The 23,342-nt window shown below is 31.9% G+C and overlaps 2 protein-coding genes across 2 annotated transcripts; both read right to left on the reverse strand.

Moving 5' to 3' along the window:
* Window positions 1-91: 91 nt before the first annotated feature.
* LOTGIDRAFT_170463 (hypothetical protein) lies at window positions 92-1,755 on the reverse strand (the record flags this gene model as incomplete). The annotated part of the gene is made up of 2 exons (XM_009069115.1): window positions 92-636; window positions 762-1,755. 2 exons carry the CDS (start codon window positions 1,753-1,755, stop codon window positions 92-94), a joined length of 1,539 nt encoding a protein of 512 aa, XP_009067363.1.
* A 7,829-nt stretch (window positions 1,756-9,584) lies between these two features.
* On the reverse strand, window positions 9,585-23,041 carry LOTGIDRAFT_223679 (hypothetical protein). The gene is made up of 12 exons (XM_009069116.1): window positions 22,961-23,041; window positions 22,045-22,118; window positions 21,467-21,583; window positions 20,163-20,393; window positions 17,412-17,608; window positions 14,423-14,516; window positions 13,719-13,854; window positions 13,123-13,234; window positions 12,598-12,699; window positions 12,236-12,325; window positions 11,992-12,097; window positions 9,585-10,638 (listed from the first exon to the last, which is right to left on the reverse strand). Exons 1-12 carry the CDS (start codon window positions 23,011-23,013, stop codon window positions 10,517-10,519), a joined length of 1,434 nt encoding a protein of 477 aa, XP_009067364.1. The 5' UTR covers window positions 23,014-23,041; the 3' UTR covers window positions 9,585-10,516.
* Between the last annotated feature and the right edge of the window lie 301 nt (window positions 23,042-23,342).

Consider the following 23,342-nt stretch of genomic DNA (forward strand, 5'->3'; position numbering starts at 1 on the left):
CCAGAACCGGAACTACCGCATATACACATGAGCATTGGGTTATTAGGAAATATTTCTGAATGATTAAATTTTTTACCCATTTTTTATTATTTTAATTTGTTCCAAAAATCACTCCTTCTCCTTTATACTTTGAAAGATATATTCCTTCTCCAGTGCGTATGTTTTTTAAAAATATTCCATTACCCTTATGTTTGACTTTGATTTCTCCTGTGTCAGTACCATCTACTAATTTATTTAATCCTTGTTTAACAGTTTTCTTGGTTTCTTCACTAAATCTTTTTCCAAATTCTTTCACTGTGCCTATCATTTCTCCCACTCCTGAACCTTTGGCCAACTTTTCCATTTTTAAATTATGTCTATGTTCTTCAGCTGCTGTTACTGCAGCTGCTTTCTTTTCGTTGGCAACGCTTACTCCACCAGCTGTAGCACCAGCCACTGTAGCCGCCGCGGTAATACCAGCAAATATTAAAGGTAGGGAAAATATAAATCCACCTTTTTTTACATTTGTATCAATTCTTTCTAAATCTATATCGTCTCTGACTTTACAATATTTGTATTTATCAATGAGTTTTTTAGTTATGTTGATTTTTTTACCGTTGAAAGTTATTACCGTAGGGCAATCTGTTTCAACAGCTTCTATTATTTACATAACTAAAGTTTCTACCTTCATTTTTAAGGGTATATTTTTTACTCAATTCTTATCATTCTTCTATCTGCTATTTTAATTAAATGTTTTGCTTCTTCCAATAATAAACAATAACCTGTTACATCTCCTTGTGTTTTTTCAATATGAATATTTATGTTCACTCCTGTTTTGAAAAGATCTCCTTGGTGAGCTGATAGATCAAAACAGAAGATTGGGTGATTAATTGCAAAATATACATATTCTAACTGAGGTAGATTTCCAAATAATTCACACATATTTTTATAGTTTCTATACAATTCATTATAATCCTTTGTGGTTGGATTAATTGTTAAAGGTTGGTTAGGATAATTATCGTTATTTAATCTTACTTGAACTTTATGGATTAAAGGATCTTGAGTTTGGTTCATTGCCAATCTAAAGACATTATTGTTATTCGTTTGAAAATCTGGTAAGTTCTTGAAACCAACCATTAAATATCTTGCTGGTTTAATAGTGTTGGTGATTGGCCATGTGGTGGATTCACCACTTAAAGTCGTGCTACCTACCGTATTACAATGAAGAAAAGCTATTTCAATATCTTTAGTTAACGAGTTGAATATTCTCGTTTCTACTTCAATTAATGGTGTTATTACGGGTATGAAAAGTTGGAGATTCGTTATTTCTAATTTTGTATCTGAACCATTCTCTCCAAAGAATATCTTATCATCATTGATTTCTCTTTGTAGATGAATTTTATATGGTAATCCTATGGAAACTTTTCTGTGTTCCAACAGACAGAATAAAGGATATAATTTCCAATTTACGTAATTACCCCACCTATTATTCTCAACAACATTATTATACTGAAGTACTCGTTTTTCGAATCCATAATTAGCTGCTCGTCCTACCCTTTCTATCGTGTTTCGAGCAACAACTCTCACTCTAGCTAAATCAGCATCATTTGCAAGATTTCTTACCGGTTCCTTTAAAATACTCCAATCACCAACATCGGGTATCCAACCTGAGACTGAATCGAAATCTTTAGGATATAAAACTGTTTTCAACATTGTGTCGAATTCCCCAGGATGTTTGATTGTTTCTATCGGATCTGAACCAGCTTCCAAAACCATCTCGCTAAATAAAGATGGAAAGAAAACGTTTTCTAACGTTGTATTTGTTTGTGGAACACGATTTTCATTGGGAGTTCCATCTTTAATTTTGAAATCGCATCGGAAAGAAGCAACCAATTCGATAATGAATTTATTTCGAAGGTAATTCTACCACCATCATTCAATTGGGATTTAGAACCAACAGTGGGGGAGATGATAATATAATCCTCTTTTTTCTTGTTAAATGAATAGCGAATCGGATCGTATAATCTAAAGATTGGATCTAGTATTTTATTTGCCATTTTTAAGGTTTAAAATTTGAGTAGAAAATTGTTTTTTCTCCCTTCTACATTATTTTAATATGCCTTTTTTTGATGGAATGTAGGAAATTGATTGAAGGTGTTTTTTGGTGTAAGAATTTATGAAATGTAGGGAATTTAGGTCTTTTTTGGGAGCTTATAGCCATGACATGAAATGGAATGGGGAATTCCCTATGCGACCAATCTATAAGCTCATATACTCTCTTTTTTGATGGAATGTAGGAAATTGATTGAAGGTGTTTTTAGTGTATGAAATGTAGGGAATTTAGGATGTAATAATTTATAGGGAGTTTAGGTCTGTAAGAATTTATGAAATGAAGGGAATTTAGGTGAAAGAATTTATGAAATGTAGGGATTTTAGGTCTTTTTGGGAGCTTATATATTGGTTGCATTTTCCCCATGAAATGAAATGGAATGGGGAATCCCCCTATGCGACCAATCTATAAGCTCATATACTACTCTACTCAACTGAAATTTATCTGGAATGTTCTCACTGTCCTTACGAAAAAAAATATTGGTCAAGTCCTCACATTAATGATGTTGCTGGTCAAGCACAAAGCCCTAAATCAAAGAAACCATTTGAAATAAATCATAGATTAGTTTTAGGATCCAAAGACATTGGAATTGGATGTCTCCCATTATCTAAATTTACTGCAGATGTTGGAATATTGGGTAGTCTGCATCACAAAACTTATAATGATATTTCCCATAAACTTAATACGCAATTGAAAGAGGTTGATTCAAAAAATTTGTCTGATGCACATTCAATTATGCGAGACATTGAGAGAGATTGTGGAAATGATGGAGATATAATAAATCTTTTAGTCAGCTATGATGGATCTTGGATATACTTCAAATTATGGGATTGGATTTGTTATCCACGTGATGTCAGGTCTCATCATAGATTACGACATATTATCAAAGTATTGTCACGCCTGCAGTGTGCATGGAAGCAAACTAACCGGGCCAGATAAGGATCTATGGATTCAAAAACATGAACCAAACTGCAAAAAAAATTATGATGGATCTTCTGGATCCATGGAAACAGAAATTGCTAAAAAACTCTGGTCAAGATCAAAAGATCACGGATTTCAATACACTACAATGCTAAGCGATGGAGATTCATCCACATTTGATACCCTGTGCAAACTCAAACCATATGGGAATAATGTGCAAATTGAAAAAGAAGAGTGCATTAACCACGTATCAAAGCGCATGTACAAAGGCTTGGAAACTATATCAAAAAATGCAATGGCAGAAGCCAAAGCTAATGGAAAATTTAGAATCATAGTGACAATGTCATCAGCATGAAAAATGCAATTTGGGCCATCTTTTTCCACAGCCTATCAACAGAGGATGAACCTAGACATCATTGGTGCGACAAAAGTTGGTGTTATTATATAGAAGCCAATGAACTGAATATCGACCCTAGTGTACACCGCCAAAGCAAACCCCATGACCCCCCTTTAACCAAAGATGTTTCAGAGTACTTTGTGCCCTTGTTCAAGCATTTGACCAACACTGATTTGCTGGAAAGATGCAAAAGAAAACTAACCCAAAATGCAAATGAGGGTTTGCATTCTTCAGTGTGGCGATATGCTAACAATACTGTATTTGTGGGAAAGGAGACACTTGAATCTGCGTTAATTCTGGCTGTTGCCAATTGGAACAAAGGGCGCTCCTCTATATGTGAAATTTTTCACATATACTAAGCCCAAATCACACTCTCATTGCAAACTGTGTTCAATCTGACACTCTCCGTATTAAAAAAGCGAACAGAGCATCTGAAAACATTGTAAAAAAATCGCGGTAAGGAGCATACCCTATCTCTTATTTCCGATGAAGATGGGCGTGTGATCGTAGAGGGTAGACAATCATATGGGGCAGGAATAGCAACAACATCAGTACTCTAAAGTGATTTTCCTTTCTGAATACTAACTGGTACTTATCTATCAATTAATATCCAATATACAGATCTTAATTCTTAATTTTCATGTCTTTGATCTTTGACGCGAATTTACAAAAAAAATGTGTTTTCCATCTTAGGAAAGGTGCCACACAAAAACTATTCAAGCTAGAGCTTTGAAATTTGGCATGGTTATTCTCCTTATAATACCAGAGAGGATTATCTAAGTTTCATCAATATATGTTCAATATAAAAAAAATTACAAAAGTTTAAAGTTAGAAATATTTGTGAAAAAATTTTACAGCTGGTATTATGTTGTCTCCTTTAGTTAAATATGGTCATATGGTCTTGCAGCATAGATAATCCTGTACAGTAATATTATAATGTTATCATAAGAATCTAAAACTCAAACTTATAACGTAAAATTTACAAAAATTCCTTTTCCTAAAACACGTAATGTTAAGGAGGTGGGTGGTCATGTTCTACCTGACATAACTCATAAACTATTTAACCTATCTTAATACAATTTGACATGGTTATTACCAGTGCAAATTTCATCAAAATCCATCAATAACTTTTGAAAATAGCTTTCTTGACCCACGTCTTACCTTAATGGCAGAATGTATTTTGATAAAAAACAGAATTTCAGAATGGAATGGGTCAAAAGAGGATGCAAAAACATCAAAGGGTCCACATAAGTGCGACCGCGATCTCCATTAAGTGACATGTACGATCATACTAGTAATAAGAGTCAGGGTATGTTTGTATGTTTTATTTCAAGTAAACACAGATTTCCTGATGCCATTGGAACTACAGACACAGACAGGATATATAATAAAATGTCTATTTGCAAACGAAGCACTGTATAGAAGGAACAACTAGGTACTCCATGAATCATTTTACTTGTGTTATTAACTAATAATTGCAAATACTCTTGCATCAAATTCAGACAATATAAGGTGTCTACGGGATGTGTATTAGGATGCAAATAGACAGTTTATCATTAGACATAAGGCAGAGAGAGAACATCTATACAATTATATAAGATACACATTACCTCCAGATATTATATAACATTATTTATTTGTTTACACTAAATACATTTATCTATATACAATTCAACAAAAAATAAACAAACATCACAAATAATGTAATTTTTAATATTTTACTTAAATGAGATGTCATAGACAAATCGATCATGTTTATTTTCTGTGAAAAAAAAAAACAATTTCAGTCTGTCTTATTTTAAGTTTTGAAAACATGGTATATGCCAAGAAGTTAACTTGACTTCTGTTCCTATAATCAAAATAAATTCTATTTATTGGTCACTTCTACAATCTTGATCTTCCATGGCTGTTAATAATGAAAAGAAAACAACAAAAAAAACCATGAAGCAAGACTAAGAAACAAAAGCTTTCATAAATGGATACAAACCACATGAAAATGACAAAAAAGCTTAAAGGGATTGTAAAGAGGTTTTCTCAATTTTCGATGTGTATTCGGGACACTGATAGCATCAATTTGCACCATTCCAATTTTCCATCAGACGTCTGTGGTTCCTGCAATTCCTGTAAAACTATGTGCTTGTTGACATCAAGGGCCTTATGTCATAGCATATGACGTCATCAGACACTTAGTTTTAGTGGAATTGCATGAACCATAGACGTCTAATTGAAAATCAGAATGGTGCTATCAGTGTCCCCGGTATGTATAAAAAATTTCAAAAAATTCTTAACAATCCCTTTTAATTCCCATTTAATAGCATACTTTAGAGAAAAACAACTATAACATTGATTATAATGATACTAATGAATTTCTACTATAACCTTTGACCTTTTACACACTAGAGGTTTATATTAAATTAATTTATAATAAAAATCTATAAAATATGAAAGCAGTGAAAAACTTGAAGCATGGCAGTAGCTTGATGATAAACATTGAAAATGAAAATTGACACTTATCTATTTACAAAAGTAAAAATTCTTTGACTAGGTTTCATAATGTCATTGTAATTTCTGAAATTTTCTTAAAAAGTCTACACAGAAATGGGAAATATTTATTGAAAAAAATTTGTTCTTCACTTTCTCCGGCAAAAAGAGCTCTGTGTGGCTCATTTTTTGGATTAAAGGAACAGAATTTGAAGGATCAAATTGGTAAAGAGAAATGGCGAACATGACAATTTAAGAGTAAAATGCAAAGCAAAACAGTATCCAGGTATCTATTGAATTGAAAATCAATATTGGTACATGCAAATATCAGAGGGAATGGATTCTAAAAAATGACCTGATCATAACATGCATCTTAAAATTCTAATTAAAGGAACACTACCTCTTAGAAAGGACATGGAATTTACAGTCTCAAACTTGGTCAACAAGTGTATATAATCATCAGTTGGACTTAACAGGTTTCATGACTAAAGAATAGAATTTCTATATAACATGATACATTCATTAAACTAAATAATTATTGAAAATTACCAAGTTTAATGAATTATTACTTAGTTTTATTGATTTATTAGACTATAGAGGGATTCTGTTGTATAGTTTTGACACCAGGTAAGTCCACTGATAAACAAAGACTCTTGGCCAAGTTTAAAATTTTCAATTTTTTGGTCATCCTAAGAGGTAGTATAAGTCTAAATTTGATTTAGAAACGAGCATTTATTTAGAACCACTGAACCAAATTCTTAAATAACTAACAAAACTAATAGATGTTATATAGCACTAAATAATAATAAATATAACCTAAAATACTATTCAATATAACATACGATGGTCTATATAACCAAATAGAATCAGATCCTATTTGCAAATGGCGTTATGATTACAAATATAACCAAATTAATCCAATTCTATTCAGCATTATCCCTAGATATGTTAATGTGATATCACTATATATTTAGGGGTCTAATATTTTCTTTGCACGGAGCCAATCAAAACAGAAATATATTCCAAAACAAATCTTGAGCAAAGGAATTCTATACTGAGCTAAAATGAAAACAGAAACAAACAGCTATAATACCAAACTAGAATAAATTAAACTGAGTTTGAGGAATCTTTAATAAATGAAGCCAGTCTTCTGTACAATGTTTACAAAAAAAGTGTTTTAATTCAGATTTCTTGCCTCTTTTCAAATTATATTTTTTGAATTGTAAAACCATCAGAGCTAAACCAATCATACGCAACTACCTATGGTTCTTACTTGGAAATAACACACACGGACATAGTTTACAACCATTTTGAATCTCTTCCTGGACTTCAAGTGAAATCTTAAAAAGGATTACAATATTTCAACAAAGCGTTCAAATAACATTTAAAGGTTTATAAACGGCATGAAAGATTTTTTGAAATGTTATAATATTATTTTAAACTGCGACTTATTAAGTCAAGGAAGAGATTCAAAATGATTGTGAACTAAGTTCGTGTGTGTTATTTTCATGTAAAAACAATATGTAGTTTCATATGCTTAGCCAATGTGACAAAACTGGAACATTAGTATGCCTCTTTAGCATTTGACCATAAGTAAGATAATTTACACACAAAATTCAGAATCAAGACTTAAAAATCGAGATAGCTAATCAAACTGTAGATATTAGCCTAGAAACACCACCACAACCAAAATGCATATACATATACATACATGTCTATGCACCCTATACTCTTATATGGGATTTTCAAAATTGTTGCTAATAGATATAAACAGGGCTTTAGGTGATATTTGATATAACTCTCTAATAGTGAAGTTTAATATAGTGAGTATTTTTTTCAACTGCAGCATCTTGAAACTAAAACAATCTTGAATCATACAGCTCTGGAAGGGTTCATAATTTCAAAGGAAATAACGGATAATATAAGAGTATATGAGAAGAAACATCACATAACAAGCAAAACTGAAGCATACACAAGTCCTATAGAACTTTACCTACTCAAACCTAATCTTTCATTTTATCATCAACACAGCAAAATCACAGAGATTATAAGAACAAGGCAGAATATGACATAATATTTATATACAACATATACAGTTTGAAAAAGACTTGTTACAATCCAATAATCAGCAACTGCGACAAGCAGGAGTTATCTTCCAGGGTGAAACTTAAACGCTATCGCATAGCAGTTTGCGATTCAAAATGACCATAGCATTCCAATATTTCATGTCATTAGCCAAAATGAAAATTTATCAGGACGATCTGCAAATCTAATTAAATTCTTTATTTGAAGGTTTACTACTGGAAAAGTTTAAATTGCTACCGATCAAAATTTAATTTGATAAGCCAAAAGTAAATTTTGAGGTGATAAATTGCTACTCAAATTTTCAATCTAAAGTTGCATGAAAGAATGAACCCTGTATCCAAATATTAATTTGTAATCCCACAAGGTTCTACACAATGAAATATAAGAATGTAACATGTCGAATATGACTAAATCAAATTCAGAATTGTCCAAATGTTTCTTAATATCAATCAAATTCAATCAAGCATCTGAAGGATCAATCAATTATGGTTTTTATATTGCGAAAGTTTGAAGTAGCAACAAACTAACTATACCCTAATAAATGTTAACATCCACAAGTATGATATGAAAATATATATAATTTTGCATACAGTTCTGCATATAGCATATATATAGCATATTGTGCTTTACAACATAGAATTGACAGTACTACATCAATTGACTATAGCCCCAATGGCATTGAAAAGTCATTGTTTGTGGATAGCATCAGAAAATAACGGAATCTTTAAGGACTTCCAGAGACTTTTCAGATTTTTTTGATCATCTAGCAAACAAATTGCTTCAACGAAAATAAATATCTAGATGATCAAAAAATAATGTGCAGGTACTTCAACAACTTGGAGAAAGATATTACTACTTATAAAGTAGATCCACATGACACATTGATTTTAATCATATATAAGTAAGCACATAACTTATAATTATAAGCAATAATATAAGCTAAATAAATAATCCCATGTACGGGTTCTCACTGTGTGCTTTTGCCTGATTGATCAAGAGAATTCAAATATGTACAATTCTATGCCTTGATTTGACTATGAACACTTATTTTTGTGTATGAACAAAAGATTTTTCTGCAATGACAATTGAAAGCATGCATGAATTTACATAACCATTCATTGTTTAAGAATTTTAGAATTTGAAAAATCTTCAAGGCTTCGAAAGTTTACTTCGTCAATTAAAGGACAAAATCTTTAACATTTAATTTGTTCCAATCAAACCTTATTAGTTATCAATAAATATCGAAAAATTCTACCACCAAATTAGAAAGAGAAGATTATTGCCATAGATCCAAGACCACGTAAATCTCCAAACAGTTCCTTTATAAAACTAGTTTCTTCTACTAGCAAGCTAAACTAATCTAAAAAGCACTTTCAGTATATATTATCACATACAATTCAAATAACATGGTTGTTGTACTCAACAATTTGACTCAATTAAGGTTGTTGTACTTAACAATTTGACTCAATTATGTTTGTTGTACTCAACAATTAGACTCAATTATGTTTGATGTACAGCAATTTTCCCCATTTATGTTTGTTGTACAGCAATTTTCCTCAATTATGTTTCTTGTACTCAACAATTAGACGCAATTATGTTTGTTGTACTCAACAATTTGACTCAATTATGTTTTTTGTACTCAACAATTTGACTCAATCATCTTTGTTGTACAACAATTTGACACAATTATGTTTGTCATACTCAACACTTTGACTCAATGATGTACTCAACAAATTGACTCATAGACTGTGCCGTGCTCATGTGTTGAGTCAAAATGTTGTACTGAACAATTTCACTCAATTCGGCTACATTTTCAACTATCTTTTGTAGACTGTCTCCAGCTCATGTGTTGAGTCAAAATGTATAGTAATAAGGAAACCCTACCCCCATGAGAAACACTGTGTAGAAATTAGAATATGTACAGAATGAAAGTTATTTCATTAATGCAATATACAAATTAGAATAAACTATGCAATATTTTCATTATGAACAAATAATAAATTAATTTCTTGTTCGTATTCTGTAGAGGCAACTGTGTTGTTATTTTTTCTTTTTTGTTCTTATATATGGGTAACTACATTATCAAGCATTCAAACCCATTGCTTTCCAAAAATATAAAAGCTTGAAGCCACATTGAGGGTGGCAAATTTCATCTGAACTATTTCAAGTTAATTCCGGTTAGATTTCAGCACAGGAAAAGCTTATGATCTCATTCCTAAAGCCTAAATTTGCAAATTACTCACTAAAGGGAATGTTCATAGCAGAAGCGTTGAGGCTTTATACATTGGACTAGAATGGTAAAAATACAATTTTCCAGAGAAAAGGAGATTCTGGCAGAATTCTTCATCAAATTTTTTCCAACTCCTGATAATAAATTTAAAAGTGCGATAATATTTCCTCGGAACATGATGGTACATACACAGCAGTTATAAATTGAAATATCAAAGCGAAATTATAAGGTAAATAATCATAAATTAACAACGAAACATTGTACAGTTTGCCTCACTAGAATTTCAACATGAATACCGGCCTAGTGGAAGTTATCAGGAACTTGAAGCACTGGCATCATTATTCATATTCATCTCGGGTGTACTTGTAGCCTGTTTCTTGCCCCTTGTCATGCGTTCCAACTCCGCCGCCGCATCTCGTGCTACTGATGCCTTGTCTGAAAATAAGTAAGGAAGGAATAAAGTAACTACTATATTAATTTCATCTTGATTTTGAGTAATGATTTTACTGAAACTTTTATTGATCCGAGTTCTTTCATATCTCAACTTAATTTCCACCTTTCAGAAAGAATTTTTCTCATTCATTTTATAAAAAAATTTTGAAGGAAATGTCAAGTCTAAATTCAATTTTAGAAGAGAAAAAAATTGAATGACAATTTCATGCCAAATTTTGGGTAAATTTCCAGATTGATATCATACTTGTAGATTCTTTTTTTTATTAGCCTATGTTTTTAATATAGTCACTTCAGTTAGGATCTAACTACAGCCCTCTTAAAGGTTGTCAAATTGACCTTCTGAATTAACCTGATAAACATTAAGTCATAAAATGCCAGCGTAGGAGAAGGTAAAAATTTGATTGGTTAAGCAGATGTCATCGAGTAAGGTCAAAGGGCCAAAGATTAATATGACGAACTTTCAAGAGGGCTGTCATAAGACACCTATTGAAGTGGTTAAATTGAAAATAAAAGCCAAAAAAACAAAATCACCAAAGTTTGGCATCTCCATTAATACTATTTAATACAAACAAAAAAATCACATGAAAAATAATAAATAAAAAAAAAATCAAAAAAAAAAATCTAATCAACGGGGGATAACGAAAGATCAACAAAACCAAAAATGTACCGTTTCATGTTGAGAACTGAAAAAGGAAGGGAGGTTATGGACAGGCCTTTACCTTGACACAACACCAAAACAATTAAAATACTGTCACAATAAGACTACAGCGATTCCCTACAGCTCAAATTCAATGCTTGTAAGCATAGCAACTTATAAATTTTACAGAAAATGTTGTTGCATTTTAGTTTTGCAATGTACATGTTAGTTTGTTAGTAAAAAGCATTAGATGATGCGTATGCTAGCCCTTTGATTCATCCAGGACTACCACTTTGTGATTCGATACTGGCTGTGCCAAGATTGCCAATAGAAAATTAAGGAGGCGTTCGATTGGAGAATTCTGATCAGGTTCCATTTCTTCAATTCCGATAACTAATGGTATGAAAGATGATATGTGACATAAAAATTTTCCTATCTATTTCCTTCTCCACCATTTTGAATTCTGTTTACACCTACTATTTGTACAGCGCACGTGGAATGTGTTCTGGACTCTGTTCCAACTTTAATTAATGAACGTCTAGTTGATGCCTTAGATCCTGATCGTGCAGAACCTGATCATGCAGAACCCACCAATCAAGCAACCCCAAAGATTTGTGTTATGGCATGGACACAAGCTCTAGATTTTAAAAACGAATTAGTAATTTGAGCAAGGGAGACTACTCTAAAACTACATCTACCTTTACCGGCTGCAGCAGCTCCTGTCTTCTTGCTGAGTAAACTGTTAAAGAAATTAGCCAACATCCCTTCACTGTTACCAGGTGGTGCTCCTTTACCATCTTGAGACTAGAAATACCAAGAAATATCCTTGTAGGTCTTTTGAAATCATGATTTAGTCCATCAAATGCAATCTTAAGTCCACTGAAGTCATAATCAGGATAAAATTTTTAGAAATTTAAAGTCACAAGTAAATTTTGAACCTACCTTTCCACGTAATGGAGTATTTGGTGTTCCACCAGGTCTTTCAGGAGTTCTCTGGGCTTGTGGTCGCTGTGTTCTAATAGGGGTACTTTCCTGCAAGAAATTTTTTTTATGTTAAATGACCCACTACAAGGTTAGATGAAATTTAACTCATCCAATTCTTGTAAACATAATCCTATTCATTGGATCCACCAACATTTCTTTATTAATGATTTAATGCCTTCAAGGCAAGAAATATTCTGATGCTTGTGCAAGTGTTTTCATTGGCAGGGTTTCTTCTCTCTACCCCCTTAAACCAAATTCGCAAAGAAAAGGGGAAACTTGTTATTTCTACTTTATGGAATAACCCTGCTCCTGTAACTTACGGCTACTGGTCCCGGTACAGGCTGTTTACTAAGCTGTGATTGCTGTCTCATTAAGAAAACTTGTTCATCTTCTGCAATAACTTCAGCATCTCTTTGGATTGGCTGGAAAAATAAATTCACTTTAAACAAATATTGCTTACTTTAAGTGTTGGCTTTGTTCATGTCTCATTGGACGATTGTACCTTGGCCAGTAGACACTTCATTGGTTAGATTTAAATAAGCCAAGAATTTGGTGCAATTGTTGTGACAGTACATGAGAGAATTTAGAGTTCAATTTGTAAGCAAATGGATTGGATGATTCCTATCTATATGCAAGTATGAAAAGGGCCAAAGAGGAACTCTATGAAAACCACTTGTCATGTAGTCTTAGTCATCATGTCAACAATGTAAAATGTAAATCAACAGAGATAATCATAAAATTAATTTCAAAGCCAAAAGCGCAAACAAACAATCAATCAATTATAACAGCATTATACCATCATGGCATAATGCAAGAAGTTACTGAAAATGAAATGGTCAGCCTACCTTTCTAGTAAGGGGTTTAACTATAACATCTTCAAAGGAATCTTCTGGTTTAACTGTATTCATGGTTTCATATAATATACTTATCTTTTTTTCATTATCCCATCCACATGGTCTGAAAGAATATCTTAACATGGTTACATTTCACAACTTTTTTGACCATTTTTTTTTTAGAGTGGCAGTTGAAAACAAAGCATTTGGTGACATGAAACAAATCAGTACAAAGGCTGTGTAAACCTCCTGGGTTAGACAGACTTAAAGGGGAAACAACTGTACCACGCAGAGTTCAAAATGCAGCAAGGGGGTACATTTTGGGGTACAAACTATTTTACTAGAAACAAATGCACACACCCCACTCCTGCAACCCCCTCTGGAGGATGTTTTCCCATATCGTCCCTACCCAATTCACCACTAAACTATTCCCTTTTCGCCCCTTTCCCATATCCTTGCTATTTTGCCCCTTTCCCATAAAGCCCCCTTTCTAATTTGCCCCTTTCCCAATGTGCCCCAAAAATTGGTGTCACAACTGAATTATGATATGAGATTGCTATTTTATCTGACAACAGAACCCCAGTCAAAGTCTAGGATACAAAACTTACACAAAGACAGCATCTCTTTCTACAACATAGGGTGGTTTAGTGAAGGGAAAACCATAAATTCTATGTGTTAAATATTTATATAATAATTCACAATTTCTATCTTCTTTTACTGATGTATATATTAAAGCAGCACCATCTATATATTGGTTAAGGAGGTATGTGTATGTTTATCTTATAATTTTAAATAGTAAACCCATATTCAATCTTCAACGGCTGTTTACTTGTAGATATTTAACATCTAACCCTTAATATAATGGATCAATACTTCTTGCAAATTCTAATGGGTACTCAACAAAAATTTATCAGATTTTTTCTACCTTTGAATCAATCCTTTGAAAAAGTTGATGTTAAAACCAACTGTGACTATCCGTTTCTTTGAGCATTTTCCAGAAAATTTGGTGAAGTGTGCAATAAGGAAAATGCCGAGCCATGCATTTTCCAAACAATCTTAGTGCTAGGATATCTAAATAGCTATATAAACAGTGTTAGAAGTTAAGGCCCTACATGGCCAGGAGTTTATTAAGCTTGCTAGTTTTAAATTTTCAAACGATGGCAACAATCTAATGTAACATCCAACATGACTAGATGATTCATCCATGCCAGCCAGCCAGCCAGCAGCTCCAACCTGCATCAGTGACATAAACACATGTACACATGAACTGTTAGGCAAAATGTAAAAACAACTGTAAATGCTTAAAGGATACAATTTATACAAAACTTTCTAATATATTGTTGAATAAAATCAAAATGTTCATCTTTATAGTCATGTTCTTTTTCTAATGTTGAGATTGCGTCACTCTGTAAAAACAATAGAAACAATATAAATCAAACTACTATATATAGATTCAAATAAATATCACAACAACTGAAAACAATTTTGCTGAAACTATGCTTTTTATGAGGGGGAAGTGTCAAATTCACAATGTCAAGCCATTATGAGCTTCCTCTTACTCTTACTAGTCTTGTATCACTGAATGCATCGATTTGATTGGATTGTACACAAGCGAATACAACCAATCATGGCCCTTGACAGAAAGATAGTAAAGACTATATCCGTTATACAATACAATCAAATTGCTATATTTACAAACTTCTGGGATACAAGAAAGGTGGCTATTGTGGTCAAGGTATAGGACAAAGTTGACATTATGAAGATGGGACATATATGTGCAAGATTAATATAAAAGAAAATAATCGAAGTCCAGTCTCTCAATGGTCAATCATGTGTAATGTTTTATCAATATTGTTATGTGAATATTGGTTTTTACTTAAAGAGACAGATGCGAATTTTTTTTACCAACCATACTTTAGTCTCAGAAACTGGAATTTTTTTAGCTAAGCCAATCAGTAAAAGTGTTCACATCTCACCATCGAAACTTGAGCTTTCAAATCTATTATCTGCGATTGAATGTAAAAATGACCTCATTTTAAGATACGGTGTGATAGAAAAGTAATAGTGAGTAAAAGTCCTAGTTTGAGATATTTTCACAAGAATAATGCGTTTTTCGTACATTTCTAGTACTTTTTAAGACTATTTACATATATTCAAGACTAAAATCAACCTCCCAAAATTTCATAACTGTTCCTATAGATGTTAAATGAGGGAGTAATCTTCATTTGTTCACATTCTCATAAATAGATAGTATAAAATATTACCACCATAACATTCAGATTTAACTATGCTTTTAGACTATACAGTAATTCTTCAATATACCGCCAGTTTAGGGCAATCAGTATTATGGTGGTATTTAGAGAGTGGTAGTAAATGAAGATAATGATAAACCAACACTACAGATGTTTGTTGATATAGCACGTATCTTCACCAATATCTGATATTTTATTTCTATATCATTAACTATCAGTTTGAATTTAATCTAATGTAATCTAATCCATAGGTGATCATATTACATGACATAGCATCACCGATACTTATTCACAAGCAACTGTTTTGAAAAGAGTTAAAGGGATTGTAAAGAGGTTTTCTAGATTTTCTATGTGTATCGAAGACACCGATAGCATCAATTTGAATCAGATGTCTGTGGTTCCTGCAATTCCACTAAAACTAAGCTTATGTGTTTGATGATGTCACTAATCACATAATATTCTCACATACAGCCCATGCGATTAGTGGCGTCATCAATACTCAGTTTTAATAAATTACTGGAACCACAGACGTTTGATTGATAATTGGAATTCTGTAAATTAATGCTATCAGTGCCCCCTATGCACATAGAAAATTTAGAAAACCTTCTTACAATCCCTTTAATTTGGTCATAAGTGAAGTTTCGACAACTATCCAGACAACAACTCAAAACTTTCTTTTTGAATTCTAAAATGTTTGTATTTCTTATATATATATGTGCTCATTTTACATTTATATAGTATTTGTATTTTTTAACATAATAAATGATTGAATCGTTACATTTTTAATGTCCTTAACTAATGAGTACACTGTCAAGTCTGTGGCATAAAACGGCCGTCATTTTGAAGATTTCTAGTAATAGTTCCTATGCTGGCGGTATATGTAGGTAATTTTCATAAACATGTAGACGGAAAAGGTTTGTTATAGAGGAGGGGCAAAATAAATCAATAAGTTTATAGAAAATAATATTTCAAATGAACCAAGTTAATCCATGCATTTTCCAACTTCATGATTGGAAGTTTAAGAAAGCACATCAAATATTTGAGAGGTTTAGCAATATTGGCTAATTTATCATTTGAATAAGGTTTTACATATTCCTATCCAATATCGCTAGTTTCAAATTTCACTGATATAACATTAACTTTTTGCAGTATTTTGCAGCAAATCAAAATTGGAATTCAAATTTAAATTCTGTGCATTATATGCTTCAGAAATTGATTAAATAAAATGCAATTCCTTGCAACACGAAAACTTAGTGTAAATTTATAAATAACAAATGCCATATAATTATTGATTAAATGTCATAATCATATTTGACTCTTATTCAAGTGTAGAAATGAAGTTTTATTAATCAATATTTAAATACTACTAGCACTGCAGCTCAGTGCTTCTCAACAGGAGAGGAATTAATCTTCAAGGGAGGAATCAGAAGACCATGGGGAGGAATTATTGCCTAGGGGGGGCAAATAGGGAGGAATGATCGGACCCGGGAGGAATCATTGGACCCGGGAGGAAATGAGAGGCAAGGTGATCTGAGACTGCAATTGATGTAATTCACCCCGAAAATACCAAAATCCGCCCAAGTATTACATTGATATCGATATGTAAATTATAATTGCATAATATTCATGGTTAACTGTTGAATACATTTTTCAAGTGAAATATGTTTCAAAAAGACTGATTTTCGAAAAACTCTTCCATGGAGAAATGATATCATTGAGGTTGTGAAGCAACTGCTATACCTGTACTTGAATGTAAATACTTATTTAACTTTCTGTATCACTTTTTAGAATGAAATTAGAGAATTGTTTCATCTACAATTCAATAAAACGGAATAATTGGAATTGTTCTGATTTCCAAATGTGTATCAAAACAGATTGTAATGTGCTGACATGCCATATATATATCTTTTCTATTAATGGCAGTCTCAAAAAAAGCTGACTTGTCATTGTACCTATTATTGATTTTTACTATGATGGGTCAAACGAATGGTGAAACTGTCCCTGTAACACAAATTAGGGTAATACATCTATTTTAATATCCAATCTTACCTTTGTTATAACTAGTACTACTGGAATTCCTAAATTCTGTGATAAGGTTTTTTCTCCTAATGGTAATAAAACTTTGTCTCCTTCCCCTTCCGTCGTTGGTGCAGTAGGATGGAGGGGGTTTGAATCTCCTCGAGGGGGGGCATGGTTGGAGGACTGACCTTCTTCAGGCTCAGTATATTCCTGGAAGAACCTAATTACTGAAATAAACATCAATGAAAATTGAAATAGATTGCCTAGAGAAATATTCTTATATATCGGTAATAGGGTAGATGGACTTTGTACCCCTCCATTTATACAGCAAAATTATTACTTTTTCTGTGACAAATAATGACTAACAGTTTAAAGGGTGGGTAATGACACATGGGTAATTTGACAATATTTTCATTAAAATTAACAACACACTACATCAAGATGTCTCTGTTAAAATCATTTAACAGGGTTAAAATCTAATATTTAATCTGCCACCTTATCCATACATTACTGCAATGTCAGAATACTTTGGCGAACTGGATATATGTATTACATTGCAACTCAAGAAGCTCCAGCTTCAAAATTATAAGAATTGTTACAAATTTGTCACCACTTTCATCAATTTCTGTCAAAATTGTCAAAGGGATTGTAAAGAGGTTTTTCTTATTTTTTTTATGTGTATCGGGGACACTGAAAGCATTAATTTGCACCATTCCAATTTTTAATCAGACGTCTGTGGTTCTTTCAATTCCATGAAAACTAAGTGTTTGATGACGTCACTAATTGAGTAGGGCCTTATGTTATTACGCATACTTTACGACAACCCATTTAAATCATTCTTAGTTTTTTTCCAGCAATACCAAACAAAATGAAGGAATCTATCATATAGATTTTTCAAAATACACTGAGTAAAACAGTGCATACTTTCACTTAAAGATATTTACGGAGTATATTGCAATTTCAAAAAATTTTTATATTGATATGTATCAAATTATGAATTTTATGTTCTTATGACGCCTTGCGAAACTTTAATTGAAATTATGTAACATGAGAGAATATAAAATATGCAATTTGTTCAATACACCTGTTACCATAACAAAGCTATTTCTAATCTTACTCATTCTTTACTCCACCTCATTATAATCAATATTAAAGGGAGGTAATCAACAATAATACAGGTCAGAGCAGGTATACAAATATTAGAACTTGAAAAACCTGTTCAAACTATTCAAATTTAGTAACAAGTAAACAAGTATATCTTATTGGCATTTTACTAAAATTATCTTAAATCTATTAGATGGACTATTAGTTAAACTATTCCTTGAACAATTAGTTAAAATATTGACTGAAAGTATTAGATACACAATAATTCTATAAGTTAAACTATTAGTTATTTATTAGTTAAACTAAATTAGTTAAACTATTAGAGAATTATTAATAGAACTAAAGGTTACACTATTAGTTTTATTAGTTAAAATATAAGTAGAACTACAAGTTGAATATAAGTTATATGAACTATTAGTCACCAGCAAGCTATTTATAATATTAGCTATTAGTTAATATTATTTTATTAATCAAAATATTAGTTTTATTAGTTAAAATATAAGTTGAATTAAGTTAGATGAACTATTAGTTACCGGCAAGCTATTTATAATATTAGCTTTTAGTTAATATCATTTTATTAATCAAAATATTAGTTTTATTAGTTAAAATATAAGTTGAACTAAGTTAGATGAACTATTAGTTACCGGCAAGCTATTTATAATATTAGCTATTTTATTCATCAAAATATTTGTTTTATTGGTTAAAAAATATACGTAGAACTACAAGTTGAATCATAATTTAGTTGAACTATAAGTAAGATGAACTACAAGTCAGATGATATAAGCTTAAAATTTTGATGAACTATCAGTTAAACTATTTGCATAGTAAGCTTATTAGTTAAAATATCATTCTATTAGTTAAATTAGTTAAACTATTAGACCGACTATGAGTTGAACTATTGGTTATCAGTAATATTATAGAAATAAACCCTCTGAGATTGATATTTAATATGAATGTTTCATTCAATAGATTAGTCATTATATATTGATTTTTGTCAGCTTGATTCAACACTGGCCAATATTCAACCAATAATATATATATATATACTTCTTCCTTATACTTCATTATTACTAGAATAGTTTTTACAACAGTTACCATTATTGATCAGCATTGTATACAGTACTTTTAACACCTGATGGTACTTCTCTTTGGGGGAATCCAATACATAACAACTTTTACTTTTACAACCTGCTATGCTTTGGACAAGATTTTGGGCCATATTCAACTAATGATATATTTATACTTCCTCCTTATACCAGTACTCCATTATCACTTTTTAGAACAGTTTGGGTGGTTTTGGTGGGTGTCACACAAAGCTAACTCTTTTTGAAACACCTCATGGTAGTACTTCTTTTTAGAGGAGTCCACTACTTTACAACTTTTACTCTCGATTGTTATGTCTTCATAAGATTTCGATTAACGGAATTGTCTTGCTTAAACAGATTTTTAATAAAATTTGAATAACCGAGTAAACATTACTGATTTTACCATACTTTTTTCTACTAATTGATGATGTTTGGTCATAATTTGCATACACTGTCCATTTTTTTTTTTTTACATATTTTATACGTTTTAATTGGCTGACAAGTTTTTATAACAAAAACAGATGACATTATTAGTATATGTATACAAATGAATTTGAAGCTTATACTAATTATATTCTACATTAATACTTACAACTTTGTTCATATTCCTGCATTGTTTCAGGAGGAATTTTTAATCTGTCTATATGTTCACGTAATATACCAGCCCACTTATTTAAGGATTCCATTATAGACCACGGTTGATTCATTGAAGCTACTAGTAACACTAAAGTATCAGAAAAACTTTCTTGAGTCAAGGCAAACCGCAACAAGCCTGTATGTTCAGGGTCACCATCTAATACCCACACATTTAGTCTGGCTTGCTCTGAAATATACCAGAAGATAAATCAAAAATACTGAAAATTTGTTGCTATGATTAAAAACTTTTACTGCTCTGCGTCAAACAGTTAATCAAAGAACAAGCTACTGTTCATGTTGCAACTATCGCTGTTCATGGTATAACAAAGTATTGTCTCAAATGCTAATTAAATATGTCTTAAATGCCAATTACTAATGTCTCAAACATAAATTACTTTTGTTGCAAACATGAACTACTCATGTCTCTAACACCAATTACTATGTTGCAAAAATCAACAATTTATGTCTCAAACAACAATTAATCATGTCTCAAACATCAATTACCGGTACTCATGTCTCAAAAACCAATTACTCATGTTGCAAACGCCAATTACCCATGTTGCAAACATGAATACATGCCTCAAACACCAATTACTCGTGTCTCAAATACCAAGTACTCATGTCAAAATGGCCAATTACTGATATCTCAAGCACAAATTAATTATTGATGTCTCAATCACCAATTTCTCATGTCTCAAATGCCAATTACTAATGTCTCAAACACCCATTACTTATACTGCAAACAACAATTACCCATGTTGCAAACACCAATAACTTATATTTCGAACACCAATTACTTATATTTCGAACACCAATTACTCATGTTGCAAACACCAATAACTTATATTTCGAACACCAATTACTCATGATGCAAACACTAATAACTTATGTCTCAAACATCACTACCGTTACATTTATCACTACATATCTCAAACACTCAATTACTCATGTTGCAAACACCAATTACTCATGTTGCAAACACCAATTACTCTTATTTCAAACACCAATTACTCTTATTTCAAACACCAATTACTCTTATTTCAAACACCAATTACTCATGTTGCCAACATCAATTACTCATGTTGCAAACACCAATTACTCATATCTCGAGATATAAATATAGGGAAGGGAGATGATAAGTCTGCAAATCATGATGTGAAAGCAAAACTACCAAATATTTTTTTGTAAAAACTCAGATATCTTGTGATGTCTAGGTCCTAAATAAACACCAACTATCAGAAATAAACTCTGCGTACATACCATCTCTATATTCATCTTTAACATCAATATAATAATATTCTAATCCAGAACCTTTCTTGGGTTCTTCTATACCCTGTAGTTTAGCTATTAATGTTGTTTTACCAGAATCATTATCACCTAAAAATCAAAAAGAAAAAATATCATAAATTACCTACATATAGTGTGCAATGAACACATTTTGCAGCAGTGTCAATTTACCCAATCTTAGTCTATTTCAAATAGTAAGCTTATATGACCTGCAATTAAGAAGACTATTTTTCACCCTTGACAAGGGTACACTGTGTTGAAAAACAAAGAGACATTGCACTTGTTATTTGTCCTATCTGTTAATTATTACATAGACAAAGTGTATGAACTGAAGAAACAATTCTAACTAACTAATAAAGAAGCTGTTACAAGTCCTACCAGTTCTCTTTCATTATCAGTTTAAGGCTAAAGTAAGATAATTACTTCCATCATTGACATTTTGATCATTTCTGAAAACTTAAGAAAATCAGTACACAGTAGGCTTATATTCAGGCATCATAAAAAATTATCTTTGTGTTCCACATAGCTTTATATATTCTAAGCTGACTTACCCAAAACTAATACTGTCCTTGAATTGGATAATTTTGATGCAGAACTTGACTGGACTTCACTTAAAATACTTGCCCTTAAAAATAAACACCATAAATGGTTAATTATCATCAATTTAACATATCTTCCAAGGTTGCACAGGCGATATAGGAATTGATTACGGTACCCAGTTTAAATGGAATACGCTTCTATAGGATAATTTTGGGGTTTTCTTTCAGCAATGCTCAGAGATGTCAAAAAGTTAAGTTATTAACCCATTGTCAGATTGACTGTAAGTTATAAGCTTATAGATAAATAATTACCAAAAAATAATTTAAAGACAAAAGCACTAAAGAGCTGCACAACCTTTTAGCCAGGTTATTGAGGACCTAAAGGCAAAGAAGTAAGGCTTATCAAGTAGGCCTCTTTGACTAGCCTAGCCAAAATGTCATTGACATCATGTAGACCTAAGCTTATGTATACTGAGATAATCAAATACTATATGTACAATTTACAATCATTTCAGTGGCATATTACAGTTAGACCAAGAAAATATGTCAAGTAATACAATTTATGCAATTTGTTTAAGACAAATTTCGGGCTTGAAACTGTGGATGTAGGCAAAGGAAATCAGTGGAATTCATCATGTCAAAGTCACTTAGAATAGAAAGTATGTCAAGGGAGGGGCAGGCCAATGGAAAATGCATTCCATACCCTGGTGCACTCTGATATTGACACATGAAAAATTTGGCCAGATGAGCTTTAAAAATGAGTCAAGATTTCCATTTTAGTCTTACTGCATAATCATCACAACAGAGAAAAATTCCTGCAGACATTCCAATGAAAACATAAACAATATAGGAATTCATCAAGGTACGAGGGCTTTTTTAACAATGCTATTATTTAAATACGCTCGTCCAGAAGGCGGTGGCTATTTACCATAAATTTTGAGTTTCTTCAGAGCCTTTATCATCTACATTTAGTGAGCCCATCCTGTCATTCCCTTCACCGATGGGCGCCATATTGCTCCTAATGGTTGAAGCCAGTCACGCATGCGCGTTTGCCAGGTGTCTATGGCCGAACTGGATTTCACAATAAAAACCTCACAGACTTGAATTACCAGACATCATTTATTACAAAACTATGTTCTGTTATTTTCGTCTGGTTTAATCGAGAACAAATTTTGCAGGGACGAGAAGTATCAATCAAGTACGACCTAATTCATGCGAGAATGATTCATCCATCTGATGTCACATGTAAATATGCAGTGAAAATAGATATTGTAAAAGAAACATTGACAGAATAAGTCATTAAGAAAAAC

Source organism: Lottia gigantea (assembly GCF_000327385.1).
Source record: "Lottia gigantea unplaced genomic scaffold LOTGIsca_99, whole genome shotgun sequence".
Lineage (NCBI taxonomy): Eukaryota > Metazoa > Mollusca > Gastropoda > Lottiidae > Lottia > Lottia gigantea.